Source organism: Myotis myotis, unplaced genomic scaffold (genome assembly GCF_014108235.1).
Source record: "Myotis myotis isolate mMyoMyo1 unplaced genomic scaffold, mMyoMyo1.p scaffold_m19_p_10, whole genome shotgun sequence".
Lineage (NCBI taxonomy): Eukaryota > Metazoa > Chordata > Mammalia > Chiroptera > Vespertilionidae > Myotis > Myotis myotis.
In genome coordinates this window covers 77637038-77661878 of record NW_023416314.1, presented here as the reverse complement: position 1 = coordinate 77661878, position 24841 = coordinate 77637038, and the positions used below count along the sequence as shown (strand labels likewise).

Genomic DNA, 24841 nt, shown 5'->3' with positions numbered 1-24841 from the left:
CTTTTATCCCAATATTCAGACTTAACCTGGTAATGAAAGCCAAAGGACAGAACTCCCAAACTCTGTGTGAGTTTGTGGGGAGGTCTGTGGTAAAGCCCCCACTCTCTGCCCATAATAGGGATGGAATAACCACCTTTGTTGGAGGATATCAGAGCTTGGTTTGAGTTTAGTTTGTAAGTCAGACCTTAGTAAATGCTTGTTTGGCTGATTATCTTATGAAAGTATAGAGAAATTCCAGCATATGTTGCCTTGGGCGATTCATATACAGGGATGGGCAAGAGTCAGTTTGCAGTTGTTTCTATGGAAAATAATACAAGAATTAACCCTGTTTTGTATACTCACAACTCCTGCTTTTGCCTTCTGCTGTACATAGCTTTAAGTAGCTTTCTTGATAGCTCATTTTCTAAGCTTTACTTTTGTTGCTGCTTCTAAGATTTAGATTGTCCTGTCCAGTATAGTAAGCCACAAGCCACAAATGAGACTAAATTGAAATGTAAGTACAAAATACACACTGAATCTTGAAGATTTAATATGAAAAAAGAATGTAAAACACTCGGATAATGGTGCATGGGATGACGTTCAACCAACTGAGCTACACTGGCCAGGACGGGGAAAATATTTTTTTATTTTATTTTATTTTTTTAAATTAAATCTTTATTTTTCAGATTATTACAGTTGTTCCTCTTTTTCCCCCCCATAGCTCCCCTCCACCTGGTTCCCACCCCACCCTCTGCCCTTACCCCCCCCCCCCCCACTGTCCTCATCCATAGGTGTACGATTCTTGTCCAGTCTCTTCCCGCATCCCCCACACCCCCCCCCCAAGAATAGTCAGTCCACTCCCTTTCTATGCCCCTGATTCTATTATATTCACCAGTTTATCCTGTTCATCAGATTATTTATTCACTTGATTTTTAGATTCACTTGTTGATAGATGTGTATTTGTTGTTCATAATTTGTATCTTTACCTTTTTCTTCTTCTTCCTCTTCTTAAAGGATACCTTTCAGCATTTCATATAATACTGGTTTGGTGGTGATGAACTCCTTTAGCTTTTTCTTACCTGTGAAGCTCTTTATCTGACCTTCAATTCTGAATGATAGCTTTGCTGGGTAAAGTAATCTAGGTTATAGGTTCTTGCTATTCATCACTTTGAATATTTCTTTCCACTCCCTTCTGGCCTGCATAGTTTCTGTTGATAAATCATCTATCTGACAGTCGTATGGGTACTCCCTTGTAGGTAAATGACTTTTTTTTCTCTTGCTGCTTTTAAGATTCTCTCTTTGTCTTTTGCTCTTGGCATTTTAATTATGATGTGTCTTGGTGTGGTCCTCTTTGGATTCCTTTTGTTTGGGGTTCTCTGTGCTTCCTGGACTTGTAAGTCTATTTCTTTCACCAGGTAGGGGAAGTTTTCTATCATTATTTCTTCAAATAGGTTTTCAATATCTTGATCTCTCTCTTCTTCTGACACCCCCATAATTTGGATGTTGGTACGCTTGAAGTTGTCCCAGAGGCTCCTTACACTATCTTCATATTTTTGGATTCTTTTTTCTTTTTGTCCTTCCGGTTGGGTGATTTTTGCTTCTTCGTATTTCAAATCTTTGACTTGATTCTTGCGATCCTCTAGTCTGCTGTTGGAACTCTGTATAATATTCTTTATTTCAGTCAGTGTATGCTTAATTTCTAGTTGGTCCTTGTTCATATCCTTGAGGGTCTCACTAGATTTCTTGAGGGTCTCACTAAATTTATCGGCGGTTTCTAGAAAATTCTTGAAAAACCTTATAAGTTTGGTTTTGAACTCTATATCCAGTAGTTTGCTTTCCTCCATTTCTGTCATTTGTGATCTGTTTCTTTGTCTCCGCATTTTTTATGCTTCCCTGTGTTGATAGAGTGGCTTTCTGTGCTAGGTGTCCTATAGGGCCCAGTGGCTCAGCCTCCCCAGTTACCTGAGGTAGACACTCTTGGTGCACTCCTTTGTGGGCATTGTGCACAGTCTTGTTGTAGTTAAGCCTTGATTGTCGTAGGTATCACTGGGAGGAATTGACCTCCAGGCCAATTGGCTGTGAGAATCAGCTGTGTCTACAGTGGGAGAAATTCTGTGCTGGAGACACCCTTCTGGGGCAAGACTTGCTTCAGTGGGGCTTTGGTGCTCACTGAGTCTGCCCCCTGAGTGTGTCCCTTATGGATCTGAGGAGTTGTAATCTGGATGGTCCCACTCTGACCACTGAGTACACTGGCTCTTGGATCTCTAAGGAGGTGCTAATTTAGCCTCTGCCTGAGGCTACCCAGCAGGAGCTATGGAGAGATCTGCAGATTCCTCTTCTTTGTTTGGGATTTGGAGGTGCCCAGATGAGGCCCAGCTGTGAAGCAATGCAAGCTGCTGTGGGGCCTTGGGCCTTCTTTTGGAAGTTCTGGGCCTCTCTGACCCAGCTACAGTTTGTTAGGTAATTTTCAGATTGCAAAGGGCCAGGCCTTTCATATGCAAAAGCCTTTGTGCACAGCTTGGGTGGGGTGGGGTCTCAGGGAATCAACAGGGCAGAGCAACAGCTATGGCAGATCCTCAGTCCTGCCCTAAGAGGCCCCATGTCTCAGTGTCCCGGTAATGCTGCAGGCACCTCTGAGAGAAAGCCGCCCTCGAGTTCCGACCATACCAGACAGTCCAGTTTCTCGCCGTATGAGTCTGGGTCCCCAGAGACTCGCTCAGAACTAGAGTTCAAAGCAGTCGGGAGCTTGAGACTCCCTCCCGATTGAAAAAGACAACCGTGTCCTCAGTTGCCAGCCCTTTCCATGTGTGCCTCCGTACCTCTGCACTTTACTTCCGCACCTCCTCTGAGTCTCAGTGTGCTTTTCTCTTTCCTTCTAGTTGTAGAGTTTCCACTCAGCCAGCCTTCCTGTGGTTCTGGATGATGTCCGTTTTGTCTTTTAGTTGTATTTTTGAAGTGGTTGTGCAAGGCAGCAATTTCCAGTGTTTACCTATGCCACCATCTTGGTTTCTCCTATTTTTAAACTTAATTTTATGTCAGTGGGAATTCACTGAATTTAATCCACATATATTTATAAAAAAGATGCCCCCAAACTTTTTCACCCATGACATGGGACATGAAAATCTAGTTATTTGGCTTCTTATACCATTTCCAGCAAAGAGGTTCTGTAAAAAACTTTCCTTAGGTAGTGAAATAAGATAGATCAGAATCTTAGAGAAAATCTGAGTTGATTAATCTTGGTAAAAATATATTGGCAATTTAATCTCTACAGAAAGTTTGAAATAATTTGATTACAAATGTAGAGAATGAAAAAACATGTGAACAGCATAGACAATAAATGATGTATTTCCAAACACTTTGTGATGTAAAATTGTCTCTGGTTAGAAATAGCAATATTTTTATTTCAACCAGAATAGCTGAATGACTAATAAAATAAGTTGTCAAATAAAAGTTAGAATTTGAAATCAGGAATGATAGAATGTTAAATAATGGCCTAGCTAGAAATGTAGTGTCCCCTAGCAAACATCAGAAACTTCCTGCCTTGGGGAAGAGCCTTTGCTTTAGGGTTCAAGTAGGTCTCTGCTTTTAGGGTTTCACCTGTAGTAGATTGTGTTATTACCTACTGATTACAGGTTATTGTGAGGATTGAGTATGTTTTTAAAGCACCTAGAGATTTGCTGTAGATACTTACTTTTCCCAAGGTTTACATTAAGACAGAGGGGTGAGGGGACCCTTATCCTTGACAGCGTTAAAACTGACACAAATAATTTTCACATCAGTGTTGAGTTCCCAGTTGCAACAATCAAAAAGAAAATAAGAATTCAAATTAATTTTTCTGTCATCGTTAAGAAATGGGCATAGCTTGGCTGGAAAAAGAGCCTTCCCTATATTGTTACACTCTACAAACTGAGAGTACAAATGGGAGGACTCCTCTTGATATAAGATAAAACCATCAAGCCGGAGTGGCTCAGTGGTTGAGTGTTGACCTATGAACGAGGAGGTCACAGTTCGATTCCAGGTCAGGACACATGCCCCATTGCGGGCTCGATCCCCAGTAGGGGGCATGCAGAAGGTGGCAGCTGATCAATGATTCTCTCATCATTGATGTTTCTACCCCTCTCCTCTCTGAAAGCAATAAAAATATATATACATTTTTTAAAAATCAAGAAAATAATGTAAAAAGGGAGGAAGAATAGGGAAACTTCTGGCTACCATATTAGAAATGTTGTGGTAATTAGGGTGAATATGTTGTCACTGAAGAAGAAAAATAAAATTAAAAAAAAAAAACTTGTAGTGCAAATGAATGCTTTTTAAAACTGATTATTTTGGGAAACTACATTTATTCTGATAGTATTGCCTTTATTGTATGACATGCTTGGAAATCGTCTTTTGGAGTGCCCTTCAAAGGCACATATGGAATAAGGTGAAGAAGAAAACTGAGTGTTGTTCTTTCCAAAAAAAAAAAAAAAACCCATGTAAGAAATTGGCAGTGAAAATACACTCCTCTACGCCCAAATAAATGTGCCTAAAAATATTTTGAGCAGAGATGGCATTATTGGAGTAAGTGAAAGTTCTATTAAAATTAATCTCCTTTTGGGGGGGGGGGGGGCTTTTGAGCTGTGGCTTATGGAAAAGATAGCAGATATTCCTCAGTGTTTCTGTCTAAGTTTCTAAGTTGAATCTTGCTCTTCTTAGGTGTTTAACAGTGTATTTTATTTTCTTTAATTTTTATTTCTTATTCATTTCTGTTCATTCAAGAGATCTTCCTCCAATGTCTCATTTTCTTAGATATTTATGCAAAATCAGATGCTATGTAATCAATTTTAGATTATCAATATCTAACTTTAAGTTCCAATTTTAGTTGTTTTTAGCACATTGTAGGGTATGACTACTTTATCCTGTATGGCACCTGCCACTCCCACACCAGTTGTCCCTTGTGTATGTATTCAAGAATAGCAAATGTCATCATTGGCTAAAGTAAAATATACTAAAAGATAAGTTTGCAGCATAAGCAAGAAAAATAACAGCTTATGAGATACAATTCACATACCATAAAATTCACCCATTTAAAATGTATAATTTACTGGTTCTTAGTATATTTAGAGAGTTGTGTAAATATTACCACTACCTAATTTCAGAATATTTTCATAACTCTTGAAAGAAATCCATACCATTAATGGTCACTTCTTTTATTTTTAAGTATTTTTTTTGTTGATTTTAGAGAGGAAGGGAGAGGGAGAGAGAGATTGAAACATCAATGAAGAGAGAGAATCATTTGATCGGCTGCCTCCTGCACACCCCCTACTAGGAATGGACCCCGTAACCCGGGCATGTGCCCTTGACCGGAATCAAACCTGGGACCTTTCAGTCCGCAGGCCGACACTCTATCCCAGCTGTGGGCAAACTATGGCCCGCAGGCCAGATCCGGCCCGTTTGAAATGAATAAAACTAAAAAAAAAAAGACCGTACCCTTTTATGTAATGATGTTTACTTTTAATTTATATTAGTTCACACAAACACTCCATCCATGCTTTTGTTCCGGCCCTCCGGTCCAGTTTTAAGAACCCATTGTGGCCTTTGAGTAAAAAAGTTTGCCCACCCCTGCTCTATCCACTGAAGAAAACCAGCTAGGGCAGTGGTTACTTCTTTTTGTTTTTAATTTATAGAGTGATATCCTATAAATAAGAAAGCCATCTAGCAAATTCTGATCCAAAATATGGTTTTACCATAAAATTTCAGGTAGTTCAGGGAAGGTAAAGCAATTCAAAGCGTGTAAGTCCTGGCTGGTGTGGCTCAGTTGGTTGGAATGTTGTCACATACATCAAAGGTCACTGTTTCGATTCCTGTTGCTGGTTTGATCCCCAATTGGAGAGCATATGGGAGGCAACTGATCAATGTTTCTCTTTCACATCGGTGTTTTTCTCTCTCTCTCTCTCTCAAATCAATTTAAATAAAACTTTTTTAAAAAAGTGTTGTAAAAAGAAAGAAAATGGGGGGAAACCTAATTAATCTAAGTTTCCCTTAGAAAACTGTCTTTCAAGTGAAATGTAATTGTTCCAATAAATGCTGAATGATTATTATAGAAACCACATGGATTATCATATGATCTGTAATAATAAAAGCGTAATATACTAATTACACCGGACAGCCAAATGACCTTCCGGATATCATTCCATATGTCCGTCTGGACGAAGCTGTTGTGGCAGGGGCCAAGGCAGAGGTGTGGTTAGGGGTGATCAGGCAGGCAGGCCAGTGGTTAGGGTGATGAGGCAGGCAGGCAGAGGGGTTAGGGGTGATGAGGCAGGCAGGCAGAGTGGTTAGGGACGATCAGGCAGGCGAGCGGTTAGGAGCCAGCAGTCCCGGATTGCGAGAGGGATGTTCGATTGCCAGTTTAGGCCCAATCCCACAGGGATCCGACAGTCGGACATCCCCCGAGGAGTCCTGGATTGCATTAGGGTGCAGGTGAGGTTGAGGGCCCCATGTGCTGCCTCCCCCCCACACACACGAATTTTGTGCACCGGGCCTCTAGTACTTAATTATAAAGAAAAGAAAACTGTCCATTAAGACAGTAATTAGGTAATATTTTTACAGTTAAAGTTAAGCAAAAGGTTTTAGAAATTCTTAGAATGGTTCACTTAAAAAACAAATTCAGCAGTTGTGTATTACGTAATTACAGGTGTTTTTTTTTTCTGTGAAAACCACATACAATATTAAATATTGGTGTGTAATACTTAACTATATAGTCTGCTAAACCAAAGGAAGATGCCTTTCTCAATAGCAAAATAACAAATGTAAAACTGCAGAGCATTGAAAGGAAGCCCACCATTATTCCCTCTGATTTAAATCAACTGTCAAGAAGAAATCTTTTTTTTCTATTTATTTTATTTTATATTGGCTAATAAAATTACAATTCTATAATATATCATCAAGAAGAAAAATCTTACTGGTCACTTCCTTTCTCTCTGTATTCCCACCCCCTGGCAACCACTAATCTACTTTCTATCTCTATGGATTTGCCTATTCTGGACATTCCATGTAAATAATATTATACAATATGTAGTCTTTTATGTTTGGCTTCTTTCATTTAATATAGTGTTTTCAAGACTCTTCTATGTTGTATTGTAGCACTTATCAATACTTCATTTATTTCTATGGCCAAATATTCCATTATGTAAATACTAGAGGCCCAGTGCACAAAATTCATGCATGGAAAGGGTCCCTAAGTCTGGCCGGCAATCAGGGCCAATCAGAGCCTTCCTTCCCTTGGTTGCTGGCTGCCTGCTGGGGCCTTCCTTCATTCCGCGCCGCCCCCTGGTGGTCAGCGCATGTCATAGCGAACAATCCAACTCCTGGTCAGTCAAACTCCCAAGGGGACAATTTGCATATTAGCCTTTTATTATATAGGACATCACATTTTGTTAGCCCATTCATCATCTGTTGAAATTTGGCTTGCTACCTTTTGGCTATTATGAATGTTGCCATGAACATTTGTGTACAAGTTTTTGTATGGACTTCATTTAAATTTTTTTTATATCCTATATAATAAAAGGCTAATATGCAAATCAACCAAACGGCAGAATGACCAGTACACACACACACACACACACACACACACACACCCCTCTCAGAGTAGAATTGCTAGAACTGCCGAACTGTTTTCTAAAGTGGTTGTACCATTTTAGATTGAATTCATCAATGTATGAGGGTTTCAGTTTCTCCGCATTCTTGCCAACACTTGTTATTGTCCATCTTTTTTATAATAGTCATCCTAGAGGGTGTGAAGTGGTATCTCATTGTGATTTTAATTTGCACTTCTCCTAATGACTAATGATATTGAGCATTTTCATGTGCTCATTGGCATTTGTGTATCTTCTTTGGGAAGACATCCTTAAAGTAAATATTGGAGGTTACTGTTTAGAATGCTATTGTTTAGATTAACTTTATTCCTTTATCTGATGTTAGAGTTTTTGCTTCATTAATTAAAACGTTGTACTCTATTATTGAAGGTATTGTAGATACAGCTTTCCCCTGTGAAAAAATTATATCTTGTATCCTGGCCTGAAATGTTCATAAAGACAATTTGTTCCCCCTCTGATAAGCAATGATTGACAAGTAAAATGTTTAGTAGGCCCTTTTTGGTCAAATTTTTATTGTAATTTTATATCTCTAGGCTGAAAGAGTTAGCAGAGGGAACATACCACAAATAGGGGACCCAGTGGCTCATTAAAACTTTGTTTTATTCCTTACATTCTCAGAAAACACTCACCTTTCGTTAAGAGAAAGATCTTAAGGCAAGGAATACTGATGCTTGTCATAGCAACTGAAGTTAAAAGTAGCACTTTGTCCATACGTGTAGGGAAAACTGACCACTTTTAGATAGGCATGAAAAAGTACATGATTTCATCCTAATGTCCCTCTCTCCCCAGCGTGGTACCATGCGACGACGTTATGAAGATGATGGCATTTCAGATGATGAAATTGAAGGGAAAAGAACTTTTGACTTGGAAGAGAAACTTCACACCAACAAATATAATGCAAATTTTGTTACTTTTATGGAGGGAAAAGGTTAGTATTATTTTGATTCAGACCTGTAGTCTCTTGATGTAGGAAGTTTAAATTCTGGGAACTGTAGTAAGCATCTATGCAGCCAGAATATACCTGTTGATGCTATGTAGCTTTTTATCTTTATTTTCTTTTTTTTACACAGTAGCACTCACACACTACCATCCCCAAATCCTCCCACCCTGTGAGTCATTTCTTTGCTATATTAGAAGAAGCAAGCATTTATTAGGGCAGGAATGTTGTTAGAAGTTTTCTCTAAAAGTCTCTTCCTTCTTTTTCTCCCTTTCCTTGGTTTAATTATAAGTCCTATACTATAATAAAAGCTTAATATGCAAATCAACTAAATGACAGAACGACCGGTCGCCATGGCACACACTGACCACCAGGGGGAAGACGCTCAACATAGGAGCTTCCCCTAGCCTGCAGGCCCCGACTGGCGGCAGCGGGGGGCTGGGCCAGCGAGTGAGTGGCGCCAGGCCAGCCAAGGCGGGTGCCAGCGGGGGGCTCCCCAATCACCCCACCAGTTGCCCTATAGATTGGCCCTGATCTCTGGCCAGGCCTAGGGGCCCTACCCATGCACAAATTTTGTGCACCGGGTCTCTAGTAGTACAATAAAAGCCCTTTTATGCATATTCTTCCCACCAAAACTGAGATGTGTGATTCCATGTGTAACATGCAGCTTTGCTCCTTGGCATCCAACAGGAATGTAGTGGACAGAATTACATTTTTTGTCTATTAGGAAGGATGATGTCCGGCTGGCGTGGCTCAATGGTTGAGTGTCAACCTATGAACCAGGAGGTCACAGTTTGATTTCTGGTCAGGGCACATGCCTGGATTGTGGGCTTGATCCTTATTGTGGGGCATGCAGGAGGCAGCCAACAATGATTCTTTCTCAACATTGATGTTTCTCTCTCTCTCTCTCACTACCTTTCCTCTCTGAAATCAATTAAAATGTCTATTTTTTAAAAAAGAGGAACGATGACAATAATTTCTGCCTAGGATTTATGAGATGACTCGTTAATAGAACTACCCCCTATTGATTAAATTTTTAATTTACCCTGGAAATACAGACTTAGCAAATCCCTGAATCCTGCTTCTCAGTTACCTTTTTCCAGCTATACCTCTTGCCATCCTAACAATTATTTTCCTTTGGTGACAGATTTTAATGTGGAATATATCCAGCGGGGTGGCTTAAGAGACCCTCTGATTTTCAAGAATTCTGATGGACTTGGAATAAAGTAAGTGTTGTTGGTCTGATTGGATATGGTTGAGAAATGGCCATATTACACATGGAGCTATAGACAGTGCAGTATTGATAGTATTTCTCATTTAGTTTTAAAAGGGTGTATATTTCTTTTTTTACAAATGATTGTTAAAGGTAAATGAGAAAATAAAGTTGAGATAAGAAAATCAAGTCATTTATATTTAAAATATATTTTCAGCTCAAATAAGAAAATTGATGTGTCTCGACTGGAGAGTTCTTAGTACTTTAAGAAAAACTTCACACTGCTCTAGCCAGTGTGGCTAAGTTGGTTGGGCATCATGTTATGCACCAAAAGGTTGTTGGTTCAATTTCGGTCAGGGCATGTGCCCAGGTTGTGGGCTCGATCCCTGATAGGGTGTGTGCAAGAGGCAGCCAATGGATGTTTCACTCTCATATCAGTGTTTCTCTCTCTCCCCCTCTCCGTTTCTCCCTCTCTAAAAAAAACAAAAACAAAACTGATTTAAAAATATAAAATCACATCAGCCTTGGGCATGCATAGCCCTCCTCCACATAAAAAAAATCTTAAAACAAAAAAAAAGATAGCTCAACTGGCGTGGCTCATTGCTTGAGCATTGACCTGTGAACCAGGAAATCAAGGTATGATTCCTGGTCAAGGCACATGCCTGGGTTGCAGGCTCCATCCCCAGTAGCGGGTGTGCAGGAGGCAGCCAGTCAATGAATCTCTCTCATCATTGATGTTTCTATCTCTCTCCCTCTTTCTTCCTCTTTGAAATCAATAAAAACATATTTTTTTTTCTTAAAGTTAGAGTGTTAAAAAGAAAGAAAAGAAAAAACACTGACTAAAGAAGCTATGCTTCCCACTTAAGTTATGCTTATTGGTGTTTGTTTCATAGGATGCCAGATCCAGACTTCACTGTGAATGATGTCAAAATGTGTGTGGGTAAGTATTAAGCATGTGGCCTTTGTGTCTTTGAGGCAGAGATTTTACACTTAGGACTGAGTCCTAAATCTCTGAGATTTGAGAAGGTTTAGGACAGCCGTGGGCAAACTACAGCCCGTGGGCCGGATCCGGCCCGTTTGAAATGAATAAAACTATTGAAAAAAAAGACTGTACTCTTTTATGTAATGATGTTTACTTTGAATTTATATTAGTTCACACAAACACTCCATCCATGCTTTTGTTCCGGCCCTCCGGTCCAGTTTAAGAACCCATTGTGGCCTTCGAGTCAAAAAGTTTGCCCAGCCCTGGTTTAGGAGCATTGAAGTATGTATTGGATTGAAGTAGTTTCTTGATTAGAAACTATAATTCAGCAACTGAGAATTTTCTCAGAGGGAGTTACTAAGTTGCTTTGTTTAGCACTCATTTGAGTTAAAACATTTGAACCCGATACTTTCCTACCTGCCATTTTTATCTCTGTGCATCCCTCTCCCACTCCCCACCACTTTCTCTCCAGAAGATCCTGCCTTCCAGGGCAACCTCCCCTGGAAAGTGAAATTTTATATCTATGAGCCAAGAATGAAGCTTCATTCATATTTGATTTTCTTTTTTCCCCCCTAAAAGCAGTAGAGAAATTTCCAGGAAATTTTTACCAATGCTACATTTGTTAACTAGGCCAAGGTTTGATACTTTGTAAACTGAGTAATTAAAATTTTTCTTCATCAGTGACTGGTTAACTTAAGTCTTTAATCTGATTTATGTTTTATTGTATTCAAAATTAGTAAAAAGAAAGCAAATTAGAACAATCTAGTTAAAGAAGAACACCTCCTGTGGTCAGTAAAGGTTCAAGTCCATTTTCTGCAGACCATTGCTGTTCAGCGAGACAGTACTGAATTCAGAGATGGTCACTCTCCTATGCACGATAAGGCAGTAAAGTAGATTAAAATCTTTTAGAAAGGTTTCCAACAGGACATGAAACAAAAGTTGTTTGATGTTTTCCTTCTACCACTAAATTTCCTCTATGCTGAAGCTGCACTGAAATCTCTTGCTTTGGAAATTAAATATTGCAGTACTATCTCTTGGCCACTTGAGGGCCCTTTTTAGACAGCTGGATAAATTTCTGTTTATCCTACTAGGTCAGTGGTCGGCAAACTGCGGCTCGCGAGCCACATGTGACTCTTTGGCCCCTTGAGTGTGGCTCTTCCACAAATACCACGTGTGGGCGCGCATACAGTGCGATTGAAACTTCGTGGCCCATGCGCAGAAGTCGGTTTTCGGCTTGGGCGAGTCTATTTTGAAGAAGCACTGTTGATATCTGGCTCTGTTGACTGAGTTTGCCGACCACTGTAAAAGTCAAAGATAGCCCCAGTAGAGGAAAGTTCTCTCATTCCCTGTATTTTTTACCCCCTCAGTGATTCTACATTAGATTCCACTTATCTGCCTGTCACTATGTATTTCCTAGTACCTAGCATATTCTCTGGAGTATGTAGGTCAGGGGTCCTCAAACTACGGCCTGCGGGCCACATGCAAATACAAATACTGTATTTGTTCCCGTTTTGTTTTTTTACTTCAAAATAAGGTATGTGCAGTGTGCATAGGAATTTGTTCATAGTTTTTTTTTTAAACTATAGTCCGGCCCTCCAACGGTCTGAGGGACAGTGAACTGTCCCCGTTTAAAAAGTTTGAGGACCCCTGATGTAGGTACTCAGTAAACCTGTTGAGTAAAATGCTTTTCTGTTATTACTCTTTTCAAAGTAGGGCTCTCTCAAGAGGCATCAGAAAGACCTGCTTGAGTACTTATCAGCTCATCACTTGACTTCTTTTCCTAATGGACCTCCAGAGCAGTAATTCCTTAGAGCAGTGGTTCTCAACCTTGGCTGCACATTAGAATCACCTGGGAATCTTTTTAAAATCCTGATTTCTGGGCCTCATCCTCCGGAAAGTCTGTTTCTTTGTTGTGGGGTGGGGCCACAACATTAGTAACAAAGAAACAGAATTTCCGGAGGATGAGGCCCAGAAATCAGGATTTTAAAAAGATTCCCAGGTGATTCTAATGTGCAGCCAAGGTTGAGAACCACTGCCTTAGATCTTTTAAGTAAATGGACCAGCACAGCTTTTCTCTATGGGTCAAGCATTCTTATGGGTTTGTGGGCCACAAATGACCTGTATCGGAATCACCTATGTTAAAAATATAAACTTCAGGATCTCATCATAGACTTATCCAAATGTAATGAGCTATACAGTGGGGCCTTGACTTACGAGTGTCCCGACTAACGAGTTTTTTGAGATACCAGCTGTCTCTCTGCAGATTTTTTGCATTGAGTTGATAGAGTAATTTTAGTTAACGAGCTCCTTAACGAGCTCGGTCTCTGAACGAATTAAACTCGTAAGTCAAGGCCCCACTGTACAAATAAAAGGACTCATTCAATCACTAGTCTCCTTTTGGATTTCTTATCACTTTCTTACCATTTTTTAAATATTTATTGCTAATAATGATCTTTGGAAACTTTTATTTTCCAGATAGACCTGTGAATAGTCACAGATATCTTTGCTGTGATTTAAAATAAAGCTGTGATGCCCTGGCCGTGTGGCTCAGTTAGTTGGAGTGTCATCCCATACACCAAAAAGATTCTGGATTCGATTCCTGGTCAGGGCATATGGGAGGCATATGATGTTTCTTTCTCACATCGATGTTTCTCCCCTCCCCCCCATCCCCTTTCTCTTTCTCCCTTTCTCTCTCTCAAAAAATCAATAAAATCATATCCTTGAATGAGGATTAAAAATAAAGCAGTGATTATATCTAATCTAATAGACCTGTGGTCAGCAAACTGCAGCTCGAGAGCCACATACGGCTCTTTGGCCCCTTGAGTGTGGCTCTTCCACAAAATACCACATGCGGGTGCGCACGTACAGTGCGATAGAAACTTCGTGGCCCATGCGCAGAAGTCAGTTTTCGGCCTGGGCGAGTCTATTTTGAAGAAGTACTGTTGATATTTGGCTCTGTTGACTAATGAGTTTGCTGACCACTGGAATAGACTTTCAGAAATTTCAACTGATACCTAACTTTATGTCCAGGTTGTTTGAAGTCTAGGTGGTTGGGTTTTTGTTTTTGTTTTGGGTTTTATAATTTAATGTATTTTAATAGCAGACTTATAGGAACAGCATAGAAGACAGACATTAAAAATATGTACTTGCAGCCCTAATCGGTTTGGCTCAGTGGATAGAGCATCGGCCTGCGGACTCAAGGGTCCCAGGTTTGATTCTGGTCAAGGGCATGTACCTTGGTTGTGGGCACATCCCCAGTGGGGGGTGTGCAGGAGGCAGCTGATTGATGTTTCTCTCTCATCAATGTTTCTAACTCTCTATCCCTCTCCCTTCCTTTCTGTAAAAAATCAATAAAATATATTTTAAAATAAAATGTACTTGCATGTGAGACAACTCAGAAAGTATAGTGAATGGATGGAATCTAGTGTGACAAAAGTGCTACAAACACCATTGAGTTCCATCAGTAAGAAATTTACTTGTTTCTTTAAAAAATCCAAATGCTGACATTGTTCAGAAAATTTGAACAGGTTTATTTATAATTGTTATAAAGTTGAACTGCTGAAACTTGTTTACTGAAACATTTTGATTTGCATGAATGCTTTGCATCCTTGCATTTATATTTTAAAAATTCACAAATGAAATTGGAAAAACTGCCAAAACTGATTTCTGTCCCCTCTTTTCCACTCGCAATCATATACTTAAGAGGATAGTTGGGGGCGGTTTTCTCTTGGATAACTAACGATTGTCAAAATGCAATGAACAGACTATTAGTGATTATAAGAATCCATTATCACTACTAGTATATGTACTATGGCTTAATCCAGTCTTCTTTTATACTTAAGTGGAATGTTACATCTCTAGTATCAGTTCATGTCCCAAAAAGAAGAAAATCATTCTATGGTGTAAAAACTTTGTGATGGGATATATTGGTTGAGAGTATGGACTCGGGCAGAACTGTCCAGGTTTAAATCCCAACTCTACTAATTACTAGCTGTGTAACCTTGGACAATGTTACTTAAGTATAAAGTGCTTAAAACATAGTACGTGCTCAATTAATGTTAGCTATTTCTATGTCATTTTTTTAAATCTTCATCTGAGGATATTTTCCCATTGATTTTTAGAGAGAGTGGAAGAGAGAGGGAAAGGCAAAAAGAAATATCGATGTGAGAGAAACACATCGATTGGTTGCTTCCTGCTCAAGCCCCAACCAGGGCCTGGGCCTGGGAGGAGCCTGCAACTGAGGTAGGTGCCCTTGACCAGAATCGAACCCAGAACCCTTTGGTCCACAGGCCTATGTTCTATCCATTAAACCACAGTGCTAGGGCACTATGCCATTATTTTATCTAAGTGCTCTGGTACGTACACAGAGTACTAAGTGCTCTGGTGGCATTAACAGTGGAACTGCTTTTGCTTTGATTTACATTCTTGAAGGAAAACAGTCACTTTTTAATCAGAGGCCCGGTGCACAAATTTGTGCATGGGGCTGATCAGGGCCAGGCCAGTGGGGGGTAGGGGCCACGGGAAGTTGGCTGGTCAGCCCCACCCCTCATCGAAGGGGGGGGGCTGAGCAGGTCGGAGGGGGTTCCACAGGAGGTTGGTCGGCTGGCCCCACCCCCGATCAGGCTGGTTGGCCCGCCACAGTGGGCGTCATAGTGACCGGTCGTTCCGGCTGTTCCGGCGTTCCAGTGGCTGGCTTTTTATTTTATTTTATTTATTTTTTAAATATCTTTTTATTGATGCCAGAGAGGAAGGGAGAAGGAGAGAGAGATAGAAACATCAATGATGAGAGAGAATCATTGACCGGTTGCCTCCCGCACACCCTCCATTGCTAATTGAGCCCGAAACCTGGGCATATGCCCTTAGCCAGAATCGAACTTGGGATCCTTCAGTCTGCAGACTGACGCTCTATCCTCTGAGCCAAACCAGCTAGGGCTGGCTTTTTATATATATACTAGAGGCCTGGTGCATAAAAGCATTGCACGACATTTGTGCACGAAAGCAGTGCATGACATTCATGCAGCAGTCGGGGTGGGGTCCCCTAGCCCAGCCTGCGCCCTCTCATAGACTGGGACTCCTCGGGGGATGTCTGACTGCCGGCTTAGGCCCACTCGCTGCTACCACCACTGTGCTTGCCAGCTGTGAGTCCGGCTTCTGGCTGAGCAGCGCTCCCCCTGTGGGAGCGCACTGACCACCAGGGGGCACCTTCTGCATCTGCCCCCTGGTGGTCAGTGTGCATCATAGCAACCGGTTGTGCCGCCATTTGGTCAATTTGCATATTAGGGTTTTATTATATAGGACCAGGGGTCCAGTGCACGAATTCGTGCACCCTGGAAGGAACTGTGGGCTGCAAGGCTGCGGTAGGCATAGGGGCAGGTCTTGGCCCATCCTCCGCGCCCCAGCCTGGCCCCTCCCACCACAGCCCCCCAGTCTCGTCTGCTGGCAGCCCTGCTCCCATGCGCTGACGGCGCCAGCCCTGCTCGCACCCACTGATTGTGTGGAGTGATTGAGGCCAGCGCCAGCAGGGGATGTGAGCTGTGGCTGTTGCCCTGATTGCCCCTCAGGGGCAGGGAGAGGTGGAAAAGCCCTCGGGCAATCAGGGCCAGTAGCCGCCGCTCGCACCTGCTGATGGCACCAAGTGATCAGGACCCACGCCGGTCACCAACAGCAGGTGCAAGCGGCAGCTCCAGCACTGGCTGTGGGTGCGAGCAGGACCAGTGCCAGCAGGAGGTGCTAGCACCAGGCAGGACTACGGCATGTGGAAGCAAAGAATTTTTAGTAACCACCAGAGGCTCATCCCAATGACAGCGACCAGCGCCCCACCTTGGTCTGGCACCCTTGCTCACCTTCTCCACCATCCCACTGTGGCCAGTACCCACCATGTTCTGCACATGTCCGCTAGTGGTCAGCACACGTCCGCTAGTGGTCAGCACACGTCATAGCGACCAGTTGTTCTGCCGTTCAATCTATTTGCATATTAGCCTTTTATTATATAGGATACATGTTTTTATTGTAAAATACAGATAACGTTTACTATTGTGGTAATTTTAAAGTGTACAACTCAATGGCATTAAGTATATTCACAATGTGCACCCACCATTAATAAATAGTTCCAGAACTTTATCACCCCAAACAGGAACACCTTACCCATTAAATAGTCAATCTTCATTCCCTCCTTCCCTCAGACCCTGGCAACCACTAATCTGCTACCTGTCTCTGTGGATTTGCCTATTCTGGACATTTAATATAAATGGAATCACAAAATGTAACCTTTTATGTCTGGCTTCTTTCACTTAGCATGTTTTCAAGGTTTACCTATCTTGTGGCTTGTAACAGTACTTAATTACTGTTTATGGTGAAATAATATTCCATTGTGCTGGGAATACCACATTTTGTTAATCCACTTATCTATTGATGGGCATTATTTTCACCTGTTGGCTATTGGACCAGAGATCCTATGAACATTCATGTAGAAGTTTTTGTTAGAACACCTGAGTTTGAGTCTTTTGAATATATATTCACAGTGGAATTGCTAGGTTATGTAGCCATTCAGTGTTTAATTTATTAAGGAACCACAAATTGTTTTTTCATAGCAGTTGCATCATTTTACATTCCTACCACCAAAGTCTAAGGGTTCCAGTTTCTCTGCATCCTGGCCAGCACTTATTTTTCATTATTATTATTATTATTCTATGGCCATTCTAGTGGGTCTGAAGTAGTATTTCAAGTCATTTGAAATATGATTTAACATTTGCTTTTTCTTCTAAAACATGAAGGGTAGTTTGGTCCGTTGCCTTACTTATGTTATATTTGATTATGTATTCTGTCATGTCTACTTCATTGTGGCCATATTCTTGTCCTCTTGCCTATTATCTTTTATCTCTAACCAGACTGTAAACTCCTTGAAGGCAAGGGATGAGGTCCTAATACTACTTTATATCTGCCAAGGCCAGGTATGTAGTAGGTATTTGTTAGTTTCATGCAAGTTGAACAGTATTCTTAATATTCAGCAGTAGCTTTTTATTCTCTCTCCCTTCCTTAACCACAATTTTTTTAACTTTTTAGCTGTGCTGCCTTTCCATATCTTCTCTTATGCTGTTGCCTCTATTTGGAATTCTCTCTGTGGAATCTTTCTTGCTGAAATTCTGTTTATTCTTTAGAGCCAAACTCAACGATTCTCCTACCCTCTTTTTTTCTTCTCTGATCAGTATAGGTTATATATTTTCCTTTATTTTTAATTACTGTTTAATTGTGTTAAACATTTTACTTTACTGACTAAATTTTCACAGCCGCCCATAGGGATTATTCACAAGTTATAGAAGATGATATTAAGGTTCAGAGCAGTTAAATAACTTGGCCAACTAGAATTAGAGATGAGATGTACATTAGATCTCTTTGGCTTCAAAACTATTATTTTCTTCCCCTAGTATTTTATGCTACCTCTTCTAGCATTCTGCCTTTTGTTGTGGTTGTTATGATTAGTTGGGAGTCTGATGTAAATAGATATTTATGTCCCTTATGGTAGGTATCTTAGTAAATATTTGTGGAACATATGAAAAGGGAAATTTATATTAGAAATACTTGACAGGTTTGGGAAATAACCCTTTTAAACAAAAGAGTAGACAGATTGAAATTTAATCTAGTACTCACTAAAGAATCGGTCTTTTACTCAATTTGTGGGAGAGATTAGATTCTGTTTCAAACCTGCATCAAAGCAGCATAGCTCAGTGGATAAGTACATTGACTCTAAAATTGGGCTACCTGCATTCTTGTCCTGCTTTGTCCTGCAAGTTACCTATCACCTGTTTTCTCATCTGTGACATGGAGATTACTACTTAGCATTTAGGATTGAGTGAGATATTGAATATAAGATTCAGTGCCTAACCATATAAATAAACATGACATAAGGGAGTGATTGTTATTTTTAATATTACCCATTGTCTTCCCCATTTTCTGTGATTTGATTTTCTGTTGATTATCTCAAGTCACAACTAGCTCTTTGTTATTGAAAACCTTAAATAAGAAAGGGTTAGTTTGTTTACTTTCACTTGTATTTTATAGTCTTAATGTATTTATGGATATCAATGGCTCAGTAGAGATAATCAATGCATCTTTCATGGCAGGGAGTCGTCGCATGGTGGATGTCATGGATGTGAACACACAGAAAGGTATTGAAATGACGATGGCTCAGTGGACACGCTACTATGAGACCCCAGAGGAGGAACGAGAAAAACTCTATAATGTCATCAGCCTAGAGTTTAGCCACACCAGGCTGGAGAACATGGTGCAGAGGCCCTCCACGGTTAGTCTAACCATTTTTTCCACATTGTCATTGTCACCAAAAGAGTTGTATATTTACTAGGAGAATTTATTACTTTCTGTACATACCAAGATGAAAATAAATAGGAACAAGACAATTTGATAAGGATAATTTACATTTTTAGATGGTCCATCATTTTCTAAAATAATTTAATTTTATATAGGGAGGGACCATTCTGATTTACATCACCAATATACTTAATTTAGGAACATTGGCCTTTGTACATAATAAAGAATAATCTTAAAATTCACTCTTGTAAGTACTGTCAATAGGAAGTTTGCCTTATAAATTTCTGTCCTATAGGTTTATGTTTGCTGAGAAGCTTGGGAGAAAACTGGTTTAGAGCTAGGTGATTGTTTTATGAAATTATTTTGGAGTAGATTCTACTGGATAACTAGTAGCAATAAATTGACACCCCATACTTAGGGAAAGTTAGTCTTTGATCCAAGCTCTCCTGAAGATAGATGCTGATTTTACCCATTTCTTGGCTAAGTAGTGACTGTCTACAGGACATTGAGAAAACTTATTTTTCTGATGGGGATTGCTTTCACTTTTGAAATACACCTAGTCATTTACAGACAAATTTTATTCATTTAATTCCTGACTCAGAACTCACTTTTGTCAAGTATTACACCTGGAAGTTGGAATATACTAATTGTTTAAAGTCAAGATCTCCATGTTTTATCCCTTTGGCTTTCAAAGCTAAGATATTGTAATTGCTTTTAACATCATTATGTGTATGTGTATATATATATATATAGCTTACTACTAAGTTACATTGTTATTATACTAATACATAGATATGTATAGACCAGTGGGAAAATGTCCACAGTATTTCACTATTATTTAAATAGATAATTTTTTGTCATTGCTTCTTTTTTTTTTTTTTTTTTTTAAATATATTTTATTGATTTCTCACAGAGAGGAAAGGAGAGAGACAGAGAGTTAGAAACATCGATGAGAGAGAAACATCGATCAGCCGCCTCCTGCACACCCCCCACTGGGGATGTGCCCGCAACCAAGGTACATGCCCCCGACCGGAATCGAACCTGGGACCTTTCAGTCCGCAGGCCGACGCTCTATCCACTGAGCCAAACCGGTCCCGGCTTGTCATTGCTTCTTTTAACTTGAGATGCTATAATTAAATACAGAATTTCTCATTAAGAAAACATTTCCCCCCGTAGAATGACAAAAGTTTTTTTAATAGTAATTTTTGTTTGGTCATATGGAAATACAGGAAGACAGGAAATATAGGTACATTTAACTTTGTTATTAGCCAGACCTGGTCTGCTTAATAAAAAAAGAGTTCAATTACGTGAGGAATGTAATAATTACAATAACCTATTTTTATAAATGTGTTCCTTAATATTTTTAGAATTTCAATTTAAAAGAAATATGGTTGTACTTATAAAATTAAAGCTTGATCTGGATCATACTTTTTCATTTTTTTTTTTAATAATATATTTTATTGATTTTTTACAGAGAAGAAGGGAGAGGGATAGAGAGTTAGAAACATTGATGAGAGAGATCGACCAGCTGCCTCCTGCACGCCCCCCAATGGGGATGTGCCAGCAACCAAGGTACATGCCCTTGACCGGGACCGAACCCGGGACCCTTGAGTCCGCAGGCCGACGCTCTATCCACTGAGCCAAACCGGTTTTGGCTTTTTTTTTTTTAATTTAGAAATGTGTTACTTACACATGAAGCCTTCTTTGTAACATCCTTAATTGATTCATTATGCCCCTAGTTTTTTGGTTGGTTGTTTTTTTTTTTAATATATTTTATTGATTTTTTACAGAGAGGAAGGGAGAGCGATAGAGAGTTAGAAACATCGATCAGCTGCCTCCTGCACATCTCCTACTGGGGACGTGCCCGCAACCCAGGTACATGCCCTTGACCGGGATCGAACCTGGGACCCTTCAGTCCGCAGGGCGACGCTCTATCCACTGAGCCAAACCGGTTTTGGCAAAAATATATTTTTTAAAAAATCATTTTAAAAAATTAGAAAATACTGTACCATTAAATGGAGGAATAGAATCTGTGGAAGGGCTCAGAAGTAGAAAATTTTCTAAGGACAAAGGGATAATGCCCAAGTATCTTTAAGGTACCTAAGACCTGGCCAGAAAGATTGAGTGAGCTATTACCAAGGTCACATCCTAAAATCAAGCAAGCTTTCTATGACCTTGCTATATAAACGGTAAATACTCTGCTGGATTACTATTTATTTATTTACTGTTTTGGGGGTTTTCTTGCCCACAGTATACCCCTCCATTTATTTAGGTCTTTTCTAATATATCTCAATAATGCTTTTTTTAAAAATCAACTTTATTGAGGTACAATTGACATACAATAAAATGTACCCATTTTAAATGTACGTTTCAATGAGTTTTGACAAGTGTATTCATTCATGTTTTTTACATAAACGATATAATCTCTTGTTCACTATGAACTTTCATATTTTCCAATTTAGCTTATTAGTTCAAGTGCCTACCACATGCTAAGCACTGTGCTAGGTGCCAGAGGTACTGTAGACAATAAGACCATCCTTATCCTCAAAATGCTCAGAGTCTCATGGGGAGAAAGACCAGAGGATAGGCATTTATATAAACTTCAATATGGAAATGCTTCAAAAGAGAATAAATACAGAATGAGAATGTTGTGAAAGCCAATAGGAAGGACTAAACTGGAGGCAAACTGGGGAAGCTCTTTAAAGGACGTGATACCTAAACTTAACGTGAAGGAAATAATGATGCAAAGAGAGGGAAGACTAGCCCTGGCCTGTGTTTCTCAGTGGTTAGACCATCAGGCCCACGAACAAACAGGTTGCGGGTTAGATTCCCAGTCAAGATTCACTTCCAGCCCTGGTCAGGGTACATGTGGGAGGCAACTAATCGGTGTGTGTGTCTCTCACATCACTATTTCTCTCTCTCCTTCTCTCTCCCTCCGTGCCTCCCTCTTTCCCTTCCACTTTCTCTAAGAAAATCAAAGGAAGACTAGAATTCCAGGCAGAAGGAACAGAATGTATAAAAGCAGGTGCGCAGGGAGAGTAAGGTGGGCAACTTTTAAGTGCCATTGTGGATGCTAGCATAAAGTGGGATTCTTTGGTGAGACAAGAGAGATTGTTTACTGCTGTCATTCCAGCAGTAACTGGGAGATAGATAAAAATTAGCAACAGATACAATGTGCAGATTTGTTTGGTGATGAGGAAATTAGTTTATGGAAGACCATGAGCTGTTTTTGCAGTGTATGAATGAATACATTAGGTCCTAGGTATTAGACTTCTTCTTACCAGTTGGGCCTATATTGGTGCAGAATAGGTAGAACCTGGTGGTTATCCCTACTTGCTCTCAAATGGATGAAGCCATTTAACAAAAAGCCTATCCAGAGCCTAAAGATTAAAAGTATGAACACCTTACCACAGTGTTCTCCTGGAAGTCAGACAACCTGATAATAACAAATAAAGGGAGGCCAAGATGAGTGACTTGTTGTTGCAGGTGAGAAATTCTGGCCAGAGTAGTTCAGCTTTCTCTGAATGTACACCTGATAAAGGAATACTCGTGTTTCTTAATTTCCCTCTCCCCCATTGGACATAAGAACTTACTGCCCTAGCTGGTTTGGCTCAGTGGATATAGCGTTGGCCTGTGGACTGAAGGGTCCCAGGTTCAATTCCGGTCGGGGGCATGTGCCTTGGTTGCAGGCACATCCCCAGTAGGGGCTGTGCAGGAGGCAGCTGATCGATGTTTCTCTCTCATCCATGTTTCTAACTCTCTATCCCTCTCCCTTCCTCTCTGTAAAAAAATCAATAAAATATATATTTAAAAAAAAGAAGAAAAAAAAAAGAACTTACAGTGTATTGAGCAAATACAATTATTCATTATTTTGATAAAGACTTTCTAAAGGATATTACCAGAAGATGGGAGATGCTGACTACTGCATTAAGTGAACAGAAAGTAGATTTTGATTGAGAGAAAGAAAGGAATCTGGGTTTCATTCAGTGTTCTAGGCCTAGTGAATGCTTGGTTAATTAAAACTGGTGGTTCCCTAAGCAGAACTTCTTTGAAATGGAGCAACAAGTTAACCTTAATAGTTGCTCCTAATCTTGCTTGTTTCAACTTGCATGTCATTTCCATACACTCTCCCACAGTTTACATCTGGGTGTCCACTGGACACCTGTCTCATCTCATTATGCACAGACTGTATGCATCTGTCTAGATGTGTATTTTTTTAATATATTTTTTATTGATTAAGATATTACATATGTGTCCTTGTCCCCACGTTACCCTCTACCCCCCACCCCACCCCCGCTCATGCCCTCACCCCCCCCGTGTCCATGTCCATTGATTAGGCCTATATGCTTGCATATAAGTCCTTTGGTTGATCTTTCCCCCTTACCCCCACCCTCCCCTACCTTCCCTCCAAGTCCCGACAGTCCAATCAATGCCTCTCCGTCTCTGGATCAGTCCTTGTTCATCAGTTTATGTTGTTCATTATATTCCACAAATGAGTGAGATCCTGTGGTATTTATCCGCTCTCCAGTTCCATCCATGCTGTGGCAAATGGTAAGAGTTCCTTTTTCTTCTTCCTCTTCTTAAAGAATACCTTTCAGCATTTCATATAATGCTGGTTTGGTGCCGATGAACTCCTTTAGCTTTTTCTTATCCGTGAAGCTCTTTATCTGACCTTCTTTTCTGAATGATAGCTTTGCTGAATAAAGTAATCTTGGTTGCAGGTTCTTGCTATTCATCACTTTGAATATTTCTTGCCAGTCTCTTCTGGCCTGCATGGTTTCTGTTGAGAAATCAGCTGACAGTCGTATGGGTACTCCCTTGTAGGTAACTGACTGTCTTTCTCTTGCTGCTTTTAAGATTCTCTCTTTATCTTTTGCTCTTGGCATTTTAATTATGATGTGTCTTGGTGTGGTCCTCTTTGGATTCCTTTTGTTTGGGGTTCTCTGCGCTTCCTGGACTTGTAAGTCCATTTCTTTCACCAGGTAGGGGAAGTTTTCTGTCATTATTTCTTCAAAAAGGTTTTCAATATCTTGCCCTCTCTCTCCTTCTGGTACCCCTATAATTCTGATGTTGGTACGCTTGAAGTTGTCCCAGAGGTTCCTTACACTATCTTCATATTTTTGGAATCTCTTTTCTTTTTTCTTTTTCGGTTGGGTATTTTTTGTTTCTTTGTATTTCAAATCTTTGACTTGATTCTTGGGATCTTCTTGTCTGCTCTTGGATCTCTGTAAATTATTCTTTATTTCAGTCAGTGTATGCTTAATTTCTAGTTGGTCCTTTTTCATGTCCTCCATGGTCTCACTATACTTATTGAGGGATTCATTAAATTTATCGGCGGTTTCCATAAAATTCTTGAAAAACCTTATAAACGTGGCCTTGAACTCTATATCCAGTCGTTTGCTTTCCTCCATTTCTGCCATTTGTGACCTGTTTCTTTGTCTCCGCATTTTGGCAGCTTCCCTGTGTTGATAGAGTGGACCTGCGCGCCAGGTGTCCTGTAGGGCCCAGTAGCTCAGCCTCCCCAGTTACCTGGGGTGGACACTCTTGGTGCACTCTTGGTGCCTTGGTTGTTGTAGGATCACTGGGAGGAATTGACCTCCAGGCCAATTGGCTGTGAGAATCAGCTGTGTCTACAGTGGGAGAACTTCTGTGCTGAAGACACCCTTCTGGGGCAAGACTTGCTTCAGTGGGGCTTTGGTGCTCACTGAGTCTGCTCCCTGAGTGTGTCCCTTATGGATCTGAGGAGTTGCAATCTGGATGGTCCCCCT

The 24841-nt window shown here is 40.4% G+C and overlaps 1 protein-coding gene across 8 annotated transcripts in view; it reads left to right on the top strand.

The window, feature by feature from the left end:
- The window catches only part of KDM2A (lysine demethylase 2A), an 89651-nt gene that overhangs the window by 26383 nt on the left and 38427 nt on the right, over positions 1-24841 (top strand). For 6 of the 8 annotated variants that reach the window (XM_036326484.1, XM_036326479.1, XM_036326480.1 and 3 more), the window contains 4 exons: positions 8406-8544; positions 9701-9779; positions 10660-10706; positions 18869-19047. In XM_036326484.1, the coding sequence (XP_036182377.1) occupies positions 8406-8544; positions 9701-9779; positions 10660-10706; positions 18869-19047 (444 nt within the window). Of the gene's footprint in view, positions 1-8405; positions 8545-9698; positions 9780-10659; positions 10707-17635; positions 17699-18868; positions 19048-24841 lie in introns of those variants that run through there. The other 2 variants (XM_036326485.1, XM_036326486.1) reach the window with 2 other exon arrangements.